Source organism: Hydra vulgaris, chromosome 02 (genome assembly GCF_038396675.1).
Source record: "Hydra vulgaris chromosome 02, alternate assembly HydraT2T_AEP".
Taxonomy (NCBI): Eukaryota; Metazoa; Cnidaria; class Hydrozoa; order Anthoathecata; family Hydridae; genus Hydra; species Hydra vulgaris.
In genome coordinates, this window is record NC_088921.1 from 12,800,800 (window position 1) to 12,823,410 (window position 22,611).

At 26.9% G+C, this 22,611-nt stretch overlaps 1 protein-coding gene across 1 annotated transcript; it reads left to right on the plus strand.

The window, feature by feature from the left end:
• Positions 1-4,325: 4,325 nt before the first annotated feature.
• Positions 4,326-5,225, plus strand: LOC136075853 (ATP-dependent DNA helicase PIF1-like). The gene has a single exon (XM_065789290.1). It carries the CDS (start codon positions 4,326-4,328, stop codon positions 5,223-5,225), a length of 900 nt encoding a protein of 299 aa, XP_065645362.1.
• The last annotated feature ends 17,386 nt before the right edge of the window (positions 5,226-22,611 follow it).

Below are 22,611 nucleotides of genomic sequence, written 5' to 3' on the forward strand. Positions count from 1 at the left end.
CATTTTGTTATCTTGCAAGATTTTATAAGTATGGATGAACATCAAGACGGAATATTGAAGGAGATTGAAAAAATAATAGAAGCAATAAATGAAAACATCACATTTATAAAAGAAAATGTAAATTTACGAAATTTGATAACAGAAACGTTATGTCATATGATTGCAATTTCCAATGTTGGAATTGAAGAAGATAATTTTATAGTATCAAGAGAAAAAGAAGAATTTAACAGACGAGATCAAGCTATGTTTTCGCATATAAAAACTAATATTGATATGAAAGATTTTAATAATTTATCTATTCACGAAAAAGATTATTGTTAAAAAAAACAATTAAAAATTATTTTGCCAGTACTTTTATAAATATTATTAATGAGTAAAATTTTTTTTGTAATATTTTTAAACTTTGTACTTTAAATTTTTTTGTATTTTTTAGGTAAACTAAAAAACATGGATTTAATTGAAAAATTTAAATTCATATCTGGAAAATACATCACTCATAAATACAGAAAGATGGATAAACTGAACGCAGATGTTGCTGTTGAATATAAAATAGTAAAATATTTTGTTAAATATGGTGAAGATTTTAAACATTTTGTTAAAAATTTTCATGACGATATTTTAAATGAAGCTATAGATGAAATGAATAAATTAATACGAGAAGATGCTGAAAAAGACTGTTTTATAAACAGATTAAAAACTTTACAAGTGTATATGCAAGGTATCTACAAATTATATAGGATAAATCAAGAACATATTGGATGGTTGATAAGAGAAAGAGAAGAAGATAAAGAAAAACAAGAAGAAAGAGAAATGGCTATGTTAGAGTATATTGAAAAAAATGTTCCTGAATTTCGCAAAGAAATAATGAATCATTTTTCTTTTGAACACAAGAATGAAAAAACAATACGTATTCGTGAAGAATTACAACGTTCATTTCTAAAAACAATGGAATATTTGAGCACTTTTTTTGAAGAATAAATAAGTTTTTTTTAATTTGTTAGATTAAATAAATTTTTTTATTGTTTTTTTAGATTACATAATAAAAAATGGAAAATGAAATAATTACAAAAGAAATTGCAAATGAGAAGAAATCTGAAGAAAGTTGCAAATGTGAAGCTCTTTGTCCAGAATGTCAAAAACGAATTCGGGAAATAATTGACGTGATATCTGATATATCTGATAATATAAACAAAGTTCTTGGAATTGACGTAAACAAAGTTCTTGGAATTGATGTTAACAAAGTTCTTGGAACCAACTCCTTCTCTTCTTAAATTTTTTTAATGTAATTTTTTTATATTAAATTTTTTTTTCAGATTACATAATAAAAAAATGGTAAAAATAACAATACGAGCGAATAATAGTTTTATGAGACCACTACGCATAGAAAAGTGTCCAAATTGTCCATATTGTCGAAAGACTAAAATTGTTTATGCAACGAATGAACATTTGAAGACTAAAATTGATTATGCAATGAATGAACATTCGAATAAATTTTTTTCATAAATAAAATAATTTTTAATTAATTTTTATTGTAATTTTTTAGTTTTCATAATAAAATGTCTTTTGAATATCATGTTGAAAATTTAATTACAAAGCTTTTGTTAGACGTGGCTGTTTTTCACGATGATACTTCAACGATAAAAGAAATGAGAGAAAATGTGGATTCTTGCAACGAAGAAAATTGTTCTGGTTTGCAACCTTGTGATTCTTGTAAAAGAAATTTGGATTTAATTCGTCAATATATTGAAGAAGAAAAAATTAAACAATACGTACTTAAAATATATAAAAAATATACTTTATTATAAAATTTGTAATTATTTTTTAGGTTACATAATAAAAAAATGGAAGTGTTTAATGAAGGTGGAAATGAAGATGGAAGTTTTGGTATTGTTAATGATAAAATTGTAAATAACGATCTTACATCTAATATTTACAATAATGTTTATAAAGAAATGTCTCAAAAAGAATTGGATGAATTTGTAAAACAAGTGCGACAAATCAAACCGAAAAAACTACGAGTGAAAAAATATTCAGAATATTCTTTAAAACTTTTATTACAAAGTCATGCGGAATTGTTATTTTTAGGATGGTGTTTAGGTCATCACGATTCGGAAATGTGTGATAAAGTTTCAAAAAAAATAAACTGTATGGAAGCATTGCTCCATGTTATTTGTAAAGAACGTGATTTTGTATACGAAGCTCTTTGTAAAATTGCACAATGTGATTGTTCTCCTGTTTGTGTATTTTGTAATTTGAATGCTTGTCATATTTATGTTAGAATAAGAAGTATTTTTGGATATAGTTATTTTGGTAGAATTTTTTAAATATGTAAAATTTTTTTAGATTTATTTTTGTATTATTTTTTAGATTACATAATAAAAAAATGTCTAAAACAAGTTTCGCAGAGTTTGATGTATATGAAGAATTAATGGATGCAGATATTGATTTTGATGATTTTTTGGATTATGTTGCGAAAGCGGATACAAATGGTGAAATAGAAAAACTTATGATATCTATGGATTCTTGTGAAAATAAGTGTAATGCTGAAAAACCGTGTGAATCTTGTATTCATATTTTTGATAAAGTAAAAATGTTTATATACGAGAACAAACTCGTGAAAAAATTTCAAATGGAATGAATCATCAAACTAATTTTTTTTGTATTTTTTTAATTTGTTGAATAAATTTTTTTTAGACTACATAATAAAAAAATGTCTAAAACGAGCTTTGAAGATTTTGATTTATATGCAGAAGTAGTCAAGAAAGATCTTAATTTTGATGATTTTTTAGAATTTGTTGCAAAATCAGATGCAAGTGGTGAATTAGAAAAAAGTATGTTTTCTACAAAAGATTGTGAATTTTGTAGTCTCATTCAATGTGGTGTCGAACGATATTTTTGCAAGACTTGTCGAGAAATTATTTTAAAACTAAAAAAATATATATACGACAACGAACTCGTGAACAAATATCCAATGGAAACGATAAAATAAAAAAAATTTTTTTGTAATTTTTTTATATTTTTTTAATAAATTTTTTTTTTAGATTACATAATAAAAAAATGGAAAGTAATATTATATTGAGTGCTAAAAAAATTGGTTTATCAGAAGATTTGCTACGGAATACCATATATAAATATCATAAAGACGAAATTCTTTGTTTGGGTTCTTGTCCATGTTTAGTGAACAATATATGTTGTGATTGTAAAAAAAAAACGAGTTAAAGATTCTACGTTCAGAATATAATAATTCCGAAAAGAAAGACTATAAATTAGTGAATGGATTATATATAGAATAATTATTTTTTTACTTTAATGTAATTTTATACTAAAAAAAATTTTTTTTAGATTACATAATAAAAAAAATGGAACTAACAGAAAATGATTTGGATTTTTTGATAGAAAGCATATACAAAATGAATCTAAATTATCCAGCAACTTTGGAAGAGATTCGAGTGAATGCGATTGCTTTAAGACAAATTTTATGTCGTCAATGTAAATGGTATTATTTGAAATACAAGTGGGATGGGTTTTTTAATGAAGAAATGAAAAGAATACCTTATATATTGATTTTGATGGTGTTTCAATATGTTAAAATTTATTATCATGTTTATTTGAATTTAAATTTTGAAAGTTTTTATAATTTTTATGAAAATATATCTAAAGAAGATTTATTAAATCATGTAAAGGAAAAATGTTTAGAAATTGAAAAATGTAAACATTATTTGAACGAATGTGATGATTGTGATGAATATAGATATTCTGATGGAGAAAGTTGTTCATTTATATATTGTGAAAAATGTTTTGATCAAGTGTATTAAAATTTTTTTTAGATGAATAAAATAAATGAAAATGATATTAAAATGTTGGAGTTATTAAAAAAACAAAAAAATGTATTGAATGAGGACAAAGTATTAGCTGTGAAATTTTTATTACTTGTTAATGGCAACAAAAACAATTTTTCAAATCAAGTGGAAAAAGTCATTGATAGAAACATTATATATATGATGATTTTTGTAAAATACGCTATATTGTATTTATATTCAAAATAAATTTTTTTAGATGAATAATATAAATGAAAATAAAAAATGTTGGAAAAAATAATAAATATGAATTCTTTGGCAAAAGAAAATTTACAAAATGAAACTTTAAGTGACGACGAAATATCATCTTTGAAATTTTTATTGAATGAAATTGATAGTGACTTTTTATTTAAATTACGAATGAATTTGAATTATGAACTTATTTTTTTGTTTTTTTGTACTTGTATATATTTTTATTCAAAATAAAAAATGTTTTTGTAATTTTTTTCAGTTAAAATAATTTAAAAAATGTTATCTTTGCAACAACAAAAAGCACTTCAATGGCTTGATGAAGGAAAAAAATTTTTTATTACTGGTGGTGCTGGTTGTGGTAAAAGTTATATTGTCAAAGAAATTGCACAAAGTATACAAATTTATAAAACAATACATATTACTGCAAGTACAGGAAAAGCAGCACATTTATTAAATGGTGTCACTATACATGCTTTTGCTGGTATAGAAACTGGTGTTAAAAGTGTAGCTTATTATAAACGACATATGCATCCAGATATTAAAATTACGTGGTTGGAAACTGATGTTTTAATTATTGATGAAATTTCAATGATTAATGCTCAAACCTTTGATTTGTTGCATATAATAGCTTGTGAAATTAAACAATGTTATGATGAATTATTTGGTGGTATACAAGTTATTGCTTGTGGTGATTTTTTTCAATTGCCACCTATTAAAGGAGAATTTGTTTTTAAATCTAAAATATGGCAACAATACATGACAGAAGTTTTGGTTTTAACTGAATGCTTTAAACAAAAAGAAGATGCGCAATTTTTTGGAGCTTTAAACGAAATACGTTTTGGTCGAGTTTCAGAACAAACTATTGATTATTTTATAACACGATGTTTTGAAAAAGATGAAAATTTGAATAATAAATACACAAGATTATTTTTTAGAAATGTGGAAGTTGATTTTCATAATAATGATAAAATGAAAAGTATAAAGAACGAAGGTTATTGGTTTTACGCTAAAGATGTAATTAAAAATCCAAACGTACAATGTTCGTTTCAAATACCAGCAGCTGTTTATCTTAAAATTGGTGCTATTGTTATGCTGGTAAAAAATATCAACGTTGAAGAAGGATTGTGTAATGGCACTGTTGGAACAATTATTTTAACAGAAAATAATGCTGTTTGAGTCAATATGAATGGAAAAGAAGTTAAAATTGAATGTATTAAAGAAGAAATTTTAGATTGTTCTCATGCTGTTGTAGGTTCAAGATTGGGTTTACCTTTAAAATTGGCTTTTTCTTTTACTGTTCATAAAGCGCAAGGATCTACAATGAATAAAGTGGTTGTTAATTTTAATTCAAAGGCTTTTAATAATAGTCTATATTACGTTTCTTTATCACGTGTTTGTAATATTAATTATATTTTTATAATAATTAATAATAAATTAGAATTACGAAAAATATTTGAAAGTTTAACTGTTGATTCAGATGTTTTGGAATTTTATAAAAAATACATGTAATTTTTTTAGATATAAAAAATGAAATTTGAATATCAAACTGAGGAAAGTAAATTTAGTAACAATAGTATATACACTGAACATTTTTTTTACATTAAAGATAATTATAAAGATGAAGATATTGTAGAAGAATCACAACTTTATTCACAAACTCAAAGTCCAGATGAAATTGTTTATGATGTAGAACAAAAAACAATGGAAGGGTTTGAAACGCAAATGAAAAATAGTATTCATTTTGCTGATTTGTTTCAAAATTTTTTAATTGGTTATAATATTGTTACTTTGTGTTGCAAATCTATTGAAAATGGTTATTGTAAAATAATGAAACGTTGTTACAATTCGCCTGTTTATTTTATAAAACCTTTAGAAGAACCAACTAATTTACGTTTTATTCAAGATGCCAATGTGCGAGCTGTTTTTAATATTTTAGAAAACGATAGTGGATGGAAATTGATACGTTTATGCAATTTTAAAATTAAAACTCTATCTAATTTAACAGAAAGGTCAATGATGAAATTACGAGATTTTGAATTGTCAGGTTTTAAAAGAAAAATGCTCACGACAGATGAACATAATCAAAAAAAGAAAAAACATAATAAATTATATTACGAAAAAAATAAAAAAACTATTTTGGCTAAAAAAAAAGAAGCAAATAAAATAAAAAAGAGAGAAAAACACGACAAACTTTATTACGAAAAAAACAAAAAAAGAATTTTATATAAAAGTCAACAAAAGAGGAATAAAGAAATTGATGCAAACGAATGGTTTGGTGAGTGGTAAAGACCTCATTCTTTAACACAATGGTAAAAATCGCAAAAAGCGCAAACTTTTACAAAACTCTCTTATGAACAAAAAAGAAAAATGTTTTTAGATTAGAGTATTTTATTTGAACCAGGTTTATGTTTTTATTCTGCTTTTTTAATCTCTTTGTTAATTCGTCAATGGAATGTGAGCACAATTAAAGAATGGAATAAAAAGTTTTAGAAAAAAATACAACTGACTTATATTCAGAAGAAAATATTTTTCAACTCCTTTTTGAAGATCAAAATGAACAAAATATTTTGGCTTGGAAAAATGTTTTACAAAATTTAAAAGAAAAATCTAAAAATATGTCATTTCAAACTTTGATTGATTTGTGCCACTGTTTTGCTTATGAAAATACTTTTGATCGTATTAACATTAAAATTTTCGCTGTTAACAAAAGTAATACCAAAATTCGTTTATTGCATTCGAAATTAAAATCACAATATAAAAGTACTCTTACAGAATTATTAAAAGTGGTCTACGAAAGCGCAAACATTACCAAAGACGATCAAGATTCTCAAAGAGTTTTTATTAATGACGAGGAAAAAAATATAGCTAATCAACGGAAAAAAACAAAAAACACAATAAAAATTTGTATTTTTCAAAAAAACAATTCTTTTCATGCTATAAGTATGTTGAATGAAAAATTTTCTACTGTACATTTTTCTTCCAACAAGTCACGTGTTATTTTTCAATGTTCAGAATGTGGAAAAAAATTTACTACAGAGACACACGAATGTGAAGGTTTTTATAAACCTGACAAATTTACATACAACGATTGCATTAGTCACTATCGTCCACAAAATTCATTCATGTGTACAAGTAGAAACTTGTTTCCTTTTTTAATGACGTTTGATTGTGAAACAAATATTACAAAGTCTGAAGAAAATCCCACTTCAAAAGTTAAACCTTTATCAGAGTTGAGTTACCATTGTCATTCCATCGTCATTCAATGCATTCATGAAACATTAGTAAGAGAATGTTTTGGTTTAGATGAACAAGGACACGTGATTAGTCAATGGATTTTTTATTATGAAAATACTATTGAAAGTTTAGAAAGAAATCCTTTAATGTGTTTACCTGCCTATTTTCAACCAGGAGTTTCTTTACTTCACAAAACACACAGACGTATATTATGGGAAAAATTAAATTTGACTCAAGAAAATAATGAAAATTTAAAAATGGAATTACGAGTTTATGATTTAATAGCTTTAGCAGACACTTTGGTTCGATGTGCTTACGAAATATGTTTACCGCGTTTTCAAAATTTAAAAATATCATCTGAAGAAAGAAATTTAATATGGCAAGAAGAAAATCCTTTATGTTCTATTTGTAGATATCCTGTAGATAAAATACATCAATCTGATATTTATAAAAATAAATTTTTTCACATGACTCCTCAAGAAATAGAAAGATTAAATCATAACGAATTTCGTATTTACAACGACAAACGAATTCAAGTTGTTAATATCATGTTTCAAAGACTAGGTCGTTTAGAATTGTTCATGTTACCTTTAAATGTTCAAAATTATTTGATCAACAACGATGCAGAAAAAATAAAACAAGATTTATTTCAAGTATCGAGTTTGTTTTATATTTGTTGTAGATGGTGGGAAAAATTTCAATATCTACCTGCTACTAACGGTTTGTTAAGTGATTATGTGAGAATAACCACTGAAGTACTTGTAGATTATATGAAGCAACTGGCTTCCCTTGTTATGACAGATCATCAGCTAGAAAACTATTTTGATCAAGAGTATATGGAGTTGTTAGATGATCCCTACTTTTTAATCAAAATCTTTCGCAAATGTATCAACGAAGTAGGTGGTCAAAATACAGATAATCTCTATTTTTTGTTTCTTATAAGAAAGTTAAAGCAACCCGTCTACGAATTATGGTATCATAGCATGTTGGTTTCTTTTAATAAACAATTTGAAAAAAAATTTAGTTTATCTGATTTTATTCAAGATGAAAAAAATAGAGAAAAAGTTTTGAATAAATGCTTTTTTCTCAACGCTTTTGAAGATTATCTTGTTGTTGATCACGATCATTTTTCAGGACAAGTTTACGGATTGGCTCACAATTATTGCAACAAAAATTTTGGCAGATATAATCAACATTTATCTTGTCCTATTTTTGCCCACAATGCTTCTTTTGATAACCGTATTATGATTGTAGAAGGTTTAAAAAAAAAATTGGATATTCCTTTATACGGTCATTTGGCTGAATCTGAAACAACACCTTTTAACGCTTTTATCAAATATAGCAACATGGAGGATGTTTTTGTTAAATCGAAAAATGTGAGCAAAGTTAATATTATTTGCATTGGTAAACATATTAAAATTGTGGACAGCTTGAAAATTTTAAATTGTTCCTTAGAACAAGCCAGTAGTATGTTATCACAAAAAGCCCAAAATCAAATTATCAACACTATGTTGCATTATTTACGTCCTTTTCATCCTGAAATTAATCATTTAACTGAGAATATAGAGTTTAAAAAATGTTTTATTAAAAAAACATTATTTCCTTATTCACAAATAACTGATGAACTATTAAACATTGAATATAAAACAATACCACCTATTGAATTATTTGCTCAAAACGATTTGATGAAATCTAAAAATTTAGAAGAAGAAATTAAAAAAATTAAAGAAGCTTATGAAAGTGTTCAAAAATTATGGAAATTTTTAAATTTAAAAAATTTAAAATCCTTATTACATATATATACTATACTTGACACAGTAGTATTGGGTTATGGTATGATTGACTTTGATGAAAGAACATTTGAATTTACAAAATTTCATATTCTTAATCACGTTAGCAGTTTTAGTTATACAAGCAAATTAAATTCTACAATTAGTTTAATTCCTGCTCAATTTCCGCCAACCAACGAACATCAAAAAATGATTGAAAAGAGTATTCGGGGTGGCATGTCAACTAACGGCACACAAAAATTCGCCATTGATACTGATCATTTCGAACCTAAAATAAAAGAATTCAAATTAAATAGTGTATTAAGAGGTTGCTTAATTTTTATGGATGAAAATGGACAATACGGAGGAGCTCAATTAAAACCCTTACCTTTTCACATGAAATATTCTTTTGATTTGGAATGTGTTACTTTAGAGGATGTGATTCAAAAATACCATCGTGTTAATTTAAACGGATTTTCAACAAGTGCTTTAGTCCATTGTCAAATTGCTATGAAACCAGAGTATCAAGATCAAGTAGGAGGTTTTTCACCCATGGTAGAAAAGGAAATTATATCTTTACAAGATTATTCTCCAACTGAAATTGTATCTAAACGCTATCTCAAAAATAATGGAAAATATACTATAGAAAAAGACAAAACTATTAAATTAGTCATGAAATTAAGTTCACATGAAACGTGTGAATTTTTAGACACTTTAATATGGTTGACTACGTGTTGTGGATGTGTTGTTGAAAAAATTTACAAAGTACTACCTTTATGGCGTTATCCTTTAGCACAAGAAATGGTAAAAAGAAATATGGAAAAAAGAAAAGAAGCCATTAAAAAAGGTGACAAAGTAGTTGACGCTTCGTGTAAATTACAGATTAACGGACATTACGGCACATTAAGTCAGCAAATTGCGCAAAAATTAAATACTACTTTTATCAATCACGAAGAAAAAGCATTTCAAAATATCATTGAAAATTTTCAAAACATTCGTCACGTTTTAATTAGAGAAGGTCAAACGAATGAAAATATTAAGCTGTTATTTCCTTTTCATTTTCAAAATTTATTATATAACGAATCAGTGTTTATTGGCGTTGAACCTGAAAGATATAAATTGGACGTTTTTGAAAAAAAGTTTGTTTAGATTATTACGACACTGCTGATTTTAATTACGACGATTATTTTAAAGAAATGCTTCTCAATTTGATTACTGATGTCAAAACAAAAAGTATTTTATTTCATGATGAGAACAATCATTACGAAATGAAAGATGTTTTTGAACTTTTAAAAATAAAAGATCATAAAAATGCTCTCATTTTAACAACCAGCGAAAAATGCAAACTCGTTAATAAATCTTTACGTATTGTAGCTTCACAAATTTTATCGTATGCTAAACTTAACGTTGGACGTTTTAGTTGGGAATTCGGGCAAGTATTAAGAAATCATGGAGCTGAAAAACATTTAGTAGTAACGGATACTGATTCTGGTTGTTTTTTCATTACTCAAAAGAAAAAGAAAAACAATATGCTTACTTCAACGTTTCGCGAAAAAGTAGATGAATGGATTTATTTTTCAAAATTTGGTGATCGTTGGATGGATTATTCCAATTATAAAAAAACTCATCCTTTTTATTCCACTCTTTATGATAAAGAAACTGATCATTTTCAAAACGAAATACCCCCTCCCTATTATATTGCTTAAGCTTTTGCTATGGGACCTAAATGTTATAGCGTTCACAGCTTCAATGGAGATGAAGAAAAAAACTATTACAAAAATAGAGCTAAAGGTCTACCTAATTCTAAACTCTTATTTTCAAATTATGTTAACGGTTTTGATACCTTTGCCGCAAAAAGATTAAGTAAACAACTTCCTTTTGCAGTGGTAAAAGAAAATCAACTTATTGAACAAAATAGAATGAGTATCAATTACAAACAAGTTAAAATACAAACACACGTTATTGATTTTTTAAAAAGATTTACACAAAAAAATTATGTTTTTGATGACGGAGTCATGACTGAAATTCGAGATCATTATCTTTTAAAACCAATACGAGAAGCCAATTTAAAAGTGTTACCCGATATAGAAAAATTTTGTAGTGATGAACACATTCAAAATTTACTTGAAATTGAAAACAATATTATAAAACAATCAGAACGTTATCAAACAATGGCTATGTTTAATCGAAAAGTTTTGATCCCTTTGTTATACGATCTTAAAAAAAATACAAATTTGTAAATTTTTTTATATAAAAATAAAATGGAGTTTAATTTTTTTGATCAAAAACTGACAACACAACAACTTAAATGGGACTTAATTTTTTTAATCAAAAGTTAACAACTCATCAACTTGAAAATAAATTAAAAGAAATGGGTTTAAAAGATTTTTATTTAGAAGAAAATACACAAAACCTACTCGAATATATGCAACATACAGGAGAATTACGTAGTTCACGTATTATTTTAAATACTTCTCTTAGTACCCAATTAATACCCGAAGAAATTTTAAAAGGTTCTACTGAACGTTTTCTTGAATATTTAAATAAAGTGTTAAAAAGAGAATTTACTTGTTATTTAGAAAAAGAAAAATGATTGATAATATATTATTAACAGAAGTTTCAAAACGACTGAGTCGAGATTGGAAAACATGTGGAAGATATTTAAAAGTAAACGAATGCGAACTGGATTTTATTGATGCAGATTACAGATATATTGAAGAAAAAGCTTTTCAAATGTTAAAAATATGGAGTCATAATGGAACCAAAGAACAATTACTTTATGCAATGAACAAGATACCAAGAATGGACATTAAAAAAATTATTTTAGACGGTTTTTTGTAATTTTTTTTTGTAAAAAAATAATTTAAATGTAAAATTATTTTTGTTGTTTTTTATTTCCTCAAAAAATGGAAGATAAAGAAGCAAAACCTATTGAACAAATAGTAGAATCTGTAGAAAAACCTATAGAAAAACCTATAGAAAAAAAAGATGATAGATCTATAACTGAAATATTAAACGAAAAAGGTTTTCATGATTTTTATTTAAAAGGAACATCAAAAGAAACCAAACTTAAAGATGAAGAAGATAGTTCGCGAGTTCAATTTATTATTTTTAAACCTACTCAAGACGTTTATCCTGAAAATACAATTATTACAGGACCTACAAACAGTGGAAAATCAACTATGGCGAGAGAATTATCGCATTGTGGAAAATTTCCTGATGCAGAAATGTTGTTTGTGATACAAATGAGAGAACCTAGTGAATCTCAACACAAAACATGGCAAAATATTATTGATTCTTCAAAAAATAATTTGGAAGCATATGATATTATAATAGTAAACAGTCCTGAAAATTTAGATTCAGTAATACAGAGAGCAATTAGTTTTTCAAAAGATAAATACGGTATTCAAAATAGTGATCATCGTTATTTAAAAACAATTCTTTTATTTGATGATATTAGTGCTTTTTGTTTAAAAATCCAACAATATACTAGCGCTTGTTCTAGCGGTTCTCATCACGGAGTAGGCACCATTACCGTCTTTCATTCGATTCCTACTAAAGCTACTAAATGCTGGAATAATTTAGTTTCTCACTACAAATGTATTATTTCTTTTGATAACAACAGCGAGATTGAAAAAATATTTAAAAGTGATTTTCCTTCTACTGGCAAAACGCATCATCACGTTATAAGTGATTTGTTGAATAAAGAATCTTCGAATCAACACGGACATTTAGCTTTATTTAAAAAAAATAGCTCGGTTGCACGCTTGAGAACACAGATTACGAGTAAAGAACAAAGAGTATTTATTCCGGTAGATGCTCAAGGTAAATTAGACTTTGATTATAAAGACATGAGTGTAAACAAAAAAATTGTTACTTTTAATTCTTTTCCCTATGTTAAAGCTCCAAATTTAAAAAATCACTATTATCTCAAATCACATCATAATAATTATAATCAAGAGAAGGAGAATAAACCCAACGAAGAAGATAAAAATGTTATAAATAAAGAAAAAGAAAATCCGATAAAAAAAAGAAAATGGAGCGAAAGTGAAAGAGCTACTCAATTACTCGAAGAAATTAAAAGACAAAAACGTTATGGATTGTGCGAATCTTCAGACGAATCTTCAGACAGTAGAGCCAATTTTGATTCTGAATGATTGGGAAAGTGAAGAATTTTTAAAAATTTTACAAAGCGATTACGATTTATGTAATAATGTCAACAAAACGAGTAAACGTCAAGCCATGAGACAAAAGTTGGCTGTTCGAGGACAAATTTTTATACCCAAAATGAACAGAAGAAAAGACATCGACGAAAACGAAATTAAAATATGGATGAAAGAAATTTTGACGCGTTTTAATGCTGTAAAAATGTTAAAATGCGAACTTTTATCTGATCACGAAAGACAGCAAATAAAAAACGCTTTTCAAGAATACGTTTGTATAGAAATTAAACTCTTTGTCAAAGAATATTTATATCCTTATCCAAAATTTAACGAAAACGGAAAAGTCATCATGAAAAAAGAAAAAATGAAAGATAAAAATCAAGCAATATCAGACTTTGTTTATAACAATTATGACGTTTTAAAAGAATATTTCAACTCTACTCGTTTTAAACTTTATCACGAAATTATAAATTATTATGCTAATAAATTAATTTCATTCGATACTATACAACCTACAAAAACTGTAATCGATTTATTAAGACAACAATTTGACATTGATTATTGTCAAAAAGAACTTTATTTTCAAAATAATTTGTATTTTTATGAAACATGAATAGATATAAACCTTATAACGATTCTTCTTTATTGACTTTACAAAAAATTTTAGCCAAAAATGCGTATAACATGGATGTTTTTAATAAAAAATTATTGCAAATGAACGAACGAGAAAATACAGAAGTAAACTTAGAATCTGAACCAACAAATGAAACAGATTTGTCTCAACTTATTGAAAGATATGATTTACATAATTCTCTTAATTATGCAGATCCTATCAATCTTGAAAATCAAATTGCTGGTGAAGTTAGTTTTCAACAAAATTTAAATAGTTTACTACCTCTAGATACTATGCTTAACAGTGATTTGGCTACAAGTTTAATCAGCGATCAAGAAAAATGGAAAACTTATCTCAATGTAGGAGGAGATGCTTATGCTTTTAAAACTATTTTAAATTTAAATAAACAAAGCGAATTCAACGAACAAATTGATCAAAGAAATATAAGCGAATCTTTAAGAACAATGAGAAATTTAAAAAAATTTCCAATTCAAGACGACACTCTAACTAATACTACACCTCCCACCTCTATTCAATCTACATTAAACACTCTACCACGATCTACTACTTTAAACACTATTCCATCAACTCATAAAAAAATTTATTCTTTGACACCTCTTAGTAAATTTTTAATTTTTCACGAAACACCCAATTCAAATGAAATTTTACAAGAACTTTATAAAAATGAATCTGTAAAAAAAATTTCCGACTTGCCTCGAAAACTCGTTGATATGTGTAAAAATCAAGTCAATTATCGATTTGGATCTCATCAAATATCTTTACGCGTTTATAAACCGAGAAACGAAAGTGCGACTTTAAACAATTTAAAAATTTATATTTTATATCTAGCTAATGTTGTAAATGTAGAAGAATCCATAGCGAGTATTATTAATAATGTTACAAACAATGCTTTTGAAAAAATAAACGATCCAAAACAATATTCCTTTTACGCAAACGAATTTTTAACTTTACTTACCTCTTCTCATTCTGTAAGCAACATGAGAATAGTAGCCGATTATTATCAAATACGACAACTTACTTTTGCTAAATTGTGGAGTTTTATTAAAAAATACAATATACCCTTCCGAAATGAAACTAAATTAACATCCGAAGGCGTTTATGCTAGTGCTTTATCTCGTGATTCTTACACTGTTGTGACTTCTGGTTTTATAGAGAGCGAAACTATTAGCGATAAAAGTTTTGCTGGAACAAGAGCTTTCGAAATATTAACACAAACAAAAAATATTATTAATCAAAGATGTACACAATATGCTGAAATGTTTCGAGGTGATAAATATGAGATTTTGAGAGAATATATTCAAAACAAAAGCTATTTACTATCTAATAAAGAAATTTATGATCGAATGATAAATAATTATGATGAAAACGCGGTAGCCAATAGAACTATCGGTGAAAATATGCTCTATTTAACATTTAAAACTTTTTTCAATCATGTACCTTCGTTACCTTTTAGAGATGTTGCAGATGTAGTCATATTAAAAGAAGATGTACAGCAAACTTGTGCTAAAGGAGGAATGTTGGGTTTATTGGAACGTATTAAATCCAATTCAAATCAATTTTATAACACAGAAAATATAATCAAAGAAATAAGTTTACTCGAAATGTTGATGATAATGGGTTCATTGTATACTTCTCAACTTGCTCGTTTAAATTCACTTTTAATATCTTATCAAAAATGTTTTGAAATGGATCCTAATAATATTAAAAATTTTGCCGAATCTTTAAAATTAGTTACCAATTTTATAAAAAGAAATTTATACACTCATCCGTTAACAAGCGCTTCATTATTACATATTCCTACACCCAAAAAAGGACCACGAACGCGATCAACTGATCCCTATTTACCACCGATAGAAACTAAAAAAGAAGAACCTATTTCATCAACTAAAGTTGAACCTACAGAAACACCTGAAACTTCTAGTGAATTATTAGGTGCTACTGCTTTATCTGAACCACCAGGACCTAGTGCTTCAACCGACGACAGTGAACCTACCATAACTACAAAAGAACGAGTAACATTAAAAAGAAAACCAATAGAAACGAGATCAATGAGAAAAAGAGCAGAACAATAAAAGCCAATCTAACCAAAAAAAATTTTAAAAAATGGACAACGATTTGAGAGACGCTATTGATAACCTTGTAGAAGATCAATTGACTAAATTATCAAGTCGTTTGTTTGCTTTGACAGACGTACCTAAAATTAAAAAAGTTTTGCTTCAATTTGATACTTTAAAAAAAAATCCAACCGATTTAAAATTTTATGAACAAATAAAAACGCTTTTAGAAAGTTCCAACTATGCCAAATGGAACGGTTTAATAACAGCTTGGTCACACGCTACTTTACTTTTTAAAAAAACCAACTGATGCCAATGTTAAAAAACAAGCACCTAGGAAACCTTATGTATATGAAACTCATCAATTATCATACGATAGACCTCGACAATATTTTCAAGCTGATTTAGCTAACATGAACAGTTTTAATATAAATTTTGCTCCTCATCGTCCCAAATTTTGTTTAGTTGTGGTAGATGACGTGTCTAAAAAAGCGTATTTAAGAGTGACCAAGAGAAAAACTGCTGATAAAGTGCTTAGTAGTTTTAAACATATTTTTGAAGATATTAAAAGAGATGATAAAACTTTTATCTACCTACAAACAGATCAAGGTGGTGAATTTTTTAATAACAAAATGGAAGAATGGTGTTATGAACAAAACATTTATCATTTTAGTTCTAAAAATTATTGAAAAGCTTACTTGGCTGAATCAACAATAGGGCGTTTAAAACAACTTTATCAAAAATTAAGAAAACAAGGTGAACTTCAAAAAAACAATTGGAGTTTTTATATCAAAGACATTGAACAAAAACTAAACGAAAAAGAAAGAGCAAAGAGTGGAATTGCTCCTGAAGATTTGGATGGTGATGACGCTAAAAGTAAAGCTCTTCGTTTAGTCGATCAATACTGCGATGGCAAAAGACGTGGTCTTCATTTTTCTTCCAACATGTTCCATCGAGTAGAAAAAGAATACAAAACAAAAACTTAAAAATATATAAACCTCTATCCGTTGGCACAGAATGTTATTTAAAAAAATACAAAATAGATCCTAAAGACACCTTCAGCAAATCAACTACTCGTGATCAACCCTATTGGGACACTACAAAAAAAGTAATTATAATCAAAGCTACTCAGCGCGTCAACCCTTCAGTAGAAGGTTATTTACCCGTTTATATTTATCAAGTGGGAGTAGTAGGTGATTTAAATACAACATTTAAAGTAAAACGAGAAGATTTATTACCTATTAAAGAAGAAGATAAAGACATTTATTATAAAAACTTTAGTGAATATGTTAATACTTTTTTAAAGCCTATGAAGAAAAGACTGCAAGAAAAAAAGAAAAAAAGAAAAAATGAACAATTTAACGTTTGACGATGTTTTAGATGTAAATAAATATGATTGTAGTACGTATTATTTTAGCGAAATTAAAAATAAAATCGAAGCGAGCACGCATTATAATGTTTTGAACGATTTTACTTTACCCTTGACTCCTAACGATATCGACAAACCCACATTTAAAAATAACACCATTTTACATTTAGCCAGTATGGACGTACCTACCAATTTAACTCGAGTAGATGAAAACCTATACTTCTTAGAAAAAAATTATTGTTTAAGAATGGAATCCAAACCTTCTATCAAACAAATGTTAACAGACATTCAAAATGATATCATTAGCAATCCCACTAGTAAAATTCCATTTTATCTCATAACAAAAAATGTTGTTTTATACACCAATTTTCAAACTTTACCAGGTGACACATTTTTAAATTTTGATATTTTGGATATGGAAAAAATGACATCATTTCATCAAGAAGCAATGGCAAGTCTATTAACGTACGGAAAATTGTTTGGTAATGGTAGTCCAAGTCCTTATCAAGACGATTTTTTAATTAGACGTTTAGAACTTTTTAATACTTCTTTAAATAGAAAACTTTATTTTACTGACTTTTTTTCAAGTTATCAAAATAAAATTAATGGTATATATAATCAAAATTATTTAAATTTGAAGTATTTATTCGATTCTAATACACACTTCCGTTATGTGTTATAACAACGAAAATACTATCATTTCAAAATTAAATATAGATTCAAACATGAACATTAAACAATATATACAAGCCTATTCTTTCATTACCGTTCCTAATTATAATTTTTTTTGGTATTATAAACCAAAAACAAATGAATTTATTAATAATCCTTCTTATCTTTACCCTATAAGATCGATTATTGGAAGTAAAACAAACGAAAGAGGTCTATCCTATTTTGGTTTTTTTCCAAACAGAACAAGCGGAGATCGATACACTATTCAAGATTTTACATCTTTACTGCAATATGATTATCTTTCTCACAAATCTATATATGATAATTTATATAACTTCTCTTTATCAACTCGAACTAACAAAAAATTTTTCCTTTACATAAATCATCCAGAAGTAGCTCCAGAGGATAAGCAAATCTAACACCTCAAAGAGAAATCATTTAAAACAATGTAGAAGAAACTTTTATACGTCCTTTTATTCATGTTATGGTAACACCAAAATATGGTGGAGCACTTGTTCGAAAATCTCCATTAAGTCCTTTAACTCCAGACACGCGCGATGCTAATATTTTAAGCGTTGATTTAGATATTTATATTAATAATCTTTTGTCTACTACAGAAAGCGTAAAAACAAGCAAAATGAAACATTTTGTACCATGGCAAATTGCTTTTTTTTTATTAAAAATAATGACCAACTCAAACACAATAAAATCCGAAGGTAATATATATAATATAGAAACTGAACTCATTGATATTCCTATCAAAATTAACGCTTTATGGAAAATTTGGAACGATCATGTCAATATTAAAGACACTAACGGAAACTATACACAAGAAAAAATGACTTTAGAAGGTTTTATAGAAATGTTTAGACTTGCCATTATAGAAAATTATGGAAAAATAGCAACAAAATTCCTTTTCGTTAATGGTTCAAGTATAGGTGTCGAACCGACGGAAATCCTTACAAGTTTTTATCAAATTTTTTTTCCGAATACAAGTCAAAGAAAATATTATCGATTTACTTTAAAGAACATACCATTATTATCTTTACCAATACCTTTTTTTTATGTTGAACAAATCATATGGCCCGAACGAGAATTAAAAATGTTAGATGTTTTTACTGAAAGTATAAACTATCAACTACCTAACAATTTACTCAAATTAAATTTAAACAATATCACTTTTTCTGATTTTGTCTATGAGGGTTCTTGTCGTTATACTTACAATAAACTAATAACAAATCAAGAATATGAAATCGCTTCTTGCATTCCTAAAGACGGTTTAAATAATTATTACACTTTTTGGTGTTTACCGTCCTTTGAAAGACAATTATCATCACCGATACAAATAAGTAAAGCCTTAATTAATTCAAATAATTCTCTTTATTTTGAAATGAAAGCAAACGAAATTTCTCCGTATCATCGACAATTTGGAACAACTGTTACTTTACAAACTTTACCATCCAAATTACCTACCGATATTTATAATTTAATGATAGTTGATTTAAGTTTAATTGCTAAATACAACACAGAAACATTTATTGAAATTTTGTTATATTGTGAACAAATCAAACCTATTTTTTCAAACGCTATCAAAGTACCTCTTATCACTACAACTAGTTTTGAAAGAGCGACTACACCGTCTCATAAAACATGGTTAAATAGTGTCAAAGCTATATTACAAGGAAATAATCTAACAGAATTAATATTTTATTGCACTTCTCTTAATGGTCAATTCATTTATCAAAAAAAGAGCGATGGTACTATTGTTCAATCTCGGACAGACAGTTTGCCATTAAAAAATATTATTTTAAAAATGTATCAATCTATTGGAAACAATCCTATACCATATACTTTACTTTTACAAAGAGATCAATACAGTTTAACTCAACAAATTAATCCTTTCATTATGCAAATCGATCAAAATATGACCAACACCATGGCACAAGATTTTAAAATTCAAAAAAAAAGATTAGCTTTTTTAAGATGCACTCTTACACAAATAAGTAACTTTAATAACACTGTTTCCAATTTTCCTACAACTACAGACGCTTACATTTTTATTAAATGTGATCAAGCTGTTAATTGTGGAATATATATGAACAAAGTTTATGTTCCTGGAATTGTTGCTTTTTTTAATTTATTAGACTATAGCAATTCTACTCAAGTTACTACCAATATTGATTTTACAAAAAATCGAAACACTTCCATTCAAGGACAATTATCCACCTTTGATATCAACGATGTGGACGATTGGAAACAAACAAGATGGTCGTTTCTCAATTCAAAATCTGAACCTCTCACCTTTAGCAATCTTAGCTCTACCGTTTTTTTAATCCTACGTTAAAGATTCAAATGGTTCCGTTTTACAATTAACTAGTTTGATTAGTATAAAATAATATCTTTTATTTTTTTATTTATTATTAAGAAAATATAAAAAGAAAAAAAAGTTGTTATTTTTTTCACCAACTATATTTTTTTTACAAAAATGAGTCTCTTTTGCGCCAAAGGAAGATATAATAAAAATTTAGTCAATTTAGAAGAAAAAACGATGGAAGATTCAAAATTTAATCCTAAAGATCAATTTAATCAAATTAAAAATCATATGCAACAATTACAAAATCAACTAGCTCAATATTCGACTAAATCTGAATTGTTAAACATGAAAACAGAATTGGACGAAATAAAAAAAATGAAAAATAAAAAAAAAGATATACAAGATGAAAAACCTCCCAAAAAACTGAAAAAAAATGTACAAATCAAACCCAAACCTAAAAAACGAAAATATTCAGAATCTGAAAGCGAAAGTTCTGAAGAAGAAGAAATTGTTGAAAAAAAACCTAAAAATAAATCATCACCCTTACACATATGTTCAAACTGCTTTCAAGAAGTAAATGCTGTTGACAAAATAAATGGTTTATCTAAAAATTGTATTATCCAACAAAGAGCTATTTTATCAAGTCCGCTCATACAGAATAACAACGAAAAAAAGAAAAAAAAATTAAATAAAAAAAGTTTAATTAAACTTGGTTACACTCGAGCTTTAAAAGATGTTAAAAACAAAAAAAATCCACTTAAAAAAAACACTTTAGAATCAGAAGATGAATAAATAGAAAAAAAATTAATTTTTCTTTTTTTTAAAAAATGGGTTCATTAGCTAAATATATGAGGGTAGACGATGGTAATCGCTACACACCTAATTCAAACGGTCATGTTACTATTGAAGATGTTTTAGCACAAGCAGATCACGAAAATCGTTTATTACAAGAAGCAACAAGTGGTAATATTAGTGCTGAATATAAAGCTATTTTAAATGAAAAATATCCTGGTTTTTAAACAGCTCAATCGCAAGATGAAGTCATTGCTGTTAATACTCAGAAATTTTCTTATGATCTTACTTCTGATATGGCTAATTTAATTACTTTTACCACTATTCTTAACGAATGGACATACCCACCTGATTTTTATTTGGATTTGGATGTATTTGTTTATAAAAATTTAAGCACGCAAACAAAATTTGCAGCAGACGATCCTTTATTGCAAAGATTTTGTCTAGTCGTAAATTTTATGCACGCTTTAATTAAAACTGTCAAATTTTATCCCAATTATCAAAAAAACAATAGTACTTGTGCAAACAACGCTATAATTAATCGCTCTTATGATCGTTTAAGATCTTTACTGATTAAAAAAAGTTATATGAAATCTTTTAGAGAATGGATGATTAATCCTAATTTAGGTTTAATAGAAAGCTCTGAAAACGGCACAAACGCTGTTACTTTTGCCGATACTAAAGCACTAGTGCAATCTGCTGACCCTAACGGTCTCATTCGTCCTCCTAATTCAACTTCAACACCTTCTTATCAAACAGCGCTTGCAACTAGATATAATGCTATGATGGCTGGAGATAAAGGTTATAAATTTAGAGTACCTTTAAGTTTATTGTGTGAAGTTTTTCAAATGAAAGAATATTTTGGAAAAAATAAACAATTTAGATTAGAATTTCATATAGAAAATGATATGAATCAACTATTAGAATGGATACGACCTATAGCAGACGCCGACGTAACAGCACTTGCCAATATAGGAATAGTTATCAAAAACCCAATAATTTATTGCAACACTTATAGACTCAAGCCCAGTTTACCGTTAGAAAGATCTTTATATATCAACAGTAAAAAAGACGAAATGTATACTTTACTACGTTTTGCCCACTACGAACAAGTTGTAACCAATGTAGAAAATGTTGCAGAAGTCACTGTCAATTTAGGAAGTATAAAAACAGCAGATCTTGTACCTCACAGCATTTTATTTTTTGTTAATTCAAAAAAAGAAAGCGATCATTTAAGCAAAGGTTGTATGATGCCGGTGGAAATGGCTTGCAATATCATTAAAAAAGTCACTCTATATAATTTTAGAAGAACATTTGTTAATTCATCGGGAGATACTACCGAATACGATTTGACAAAGCAAGATGATCAACAGACACTTTGGAGAAATTATGTTTCTTGGTCTAAAGGAAATATACCCTCTACTTTTAATATTAACAATTTTGCAGATTATTATAATAGTGACGATGACAGTTTTTTAAGACACCCTACTTTATATTTTACTACAACTAATACTACAGAACCTTTAGTCATCGACACCACTAGCGATTACAATTTCATCAA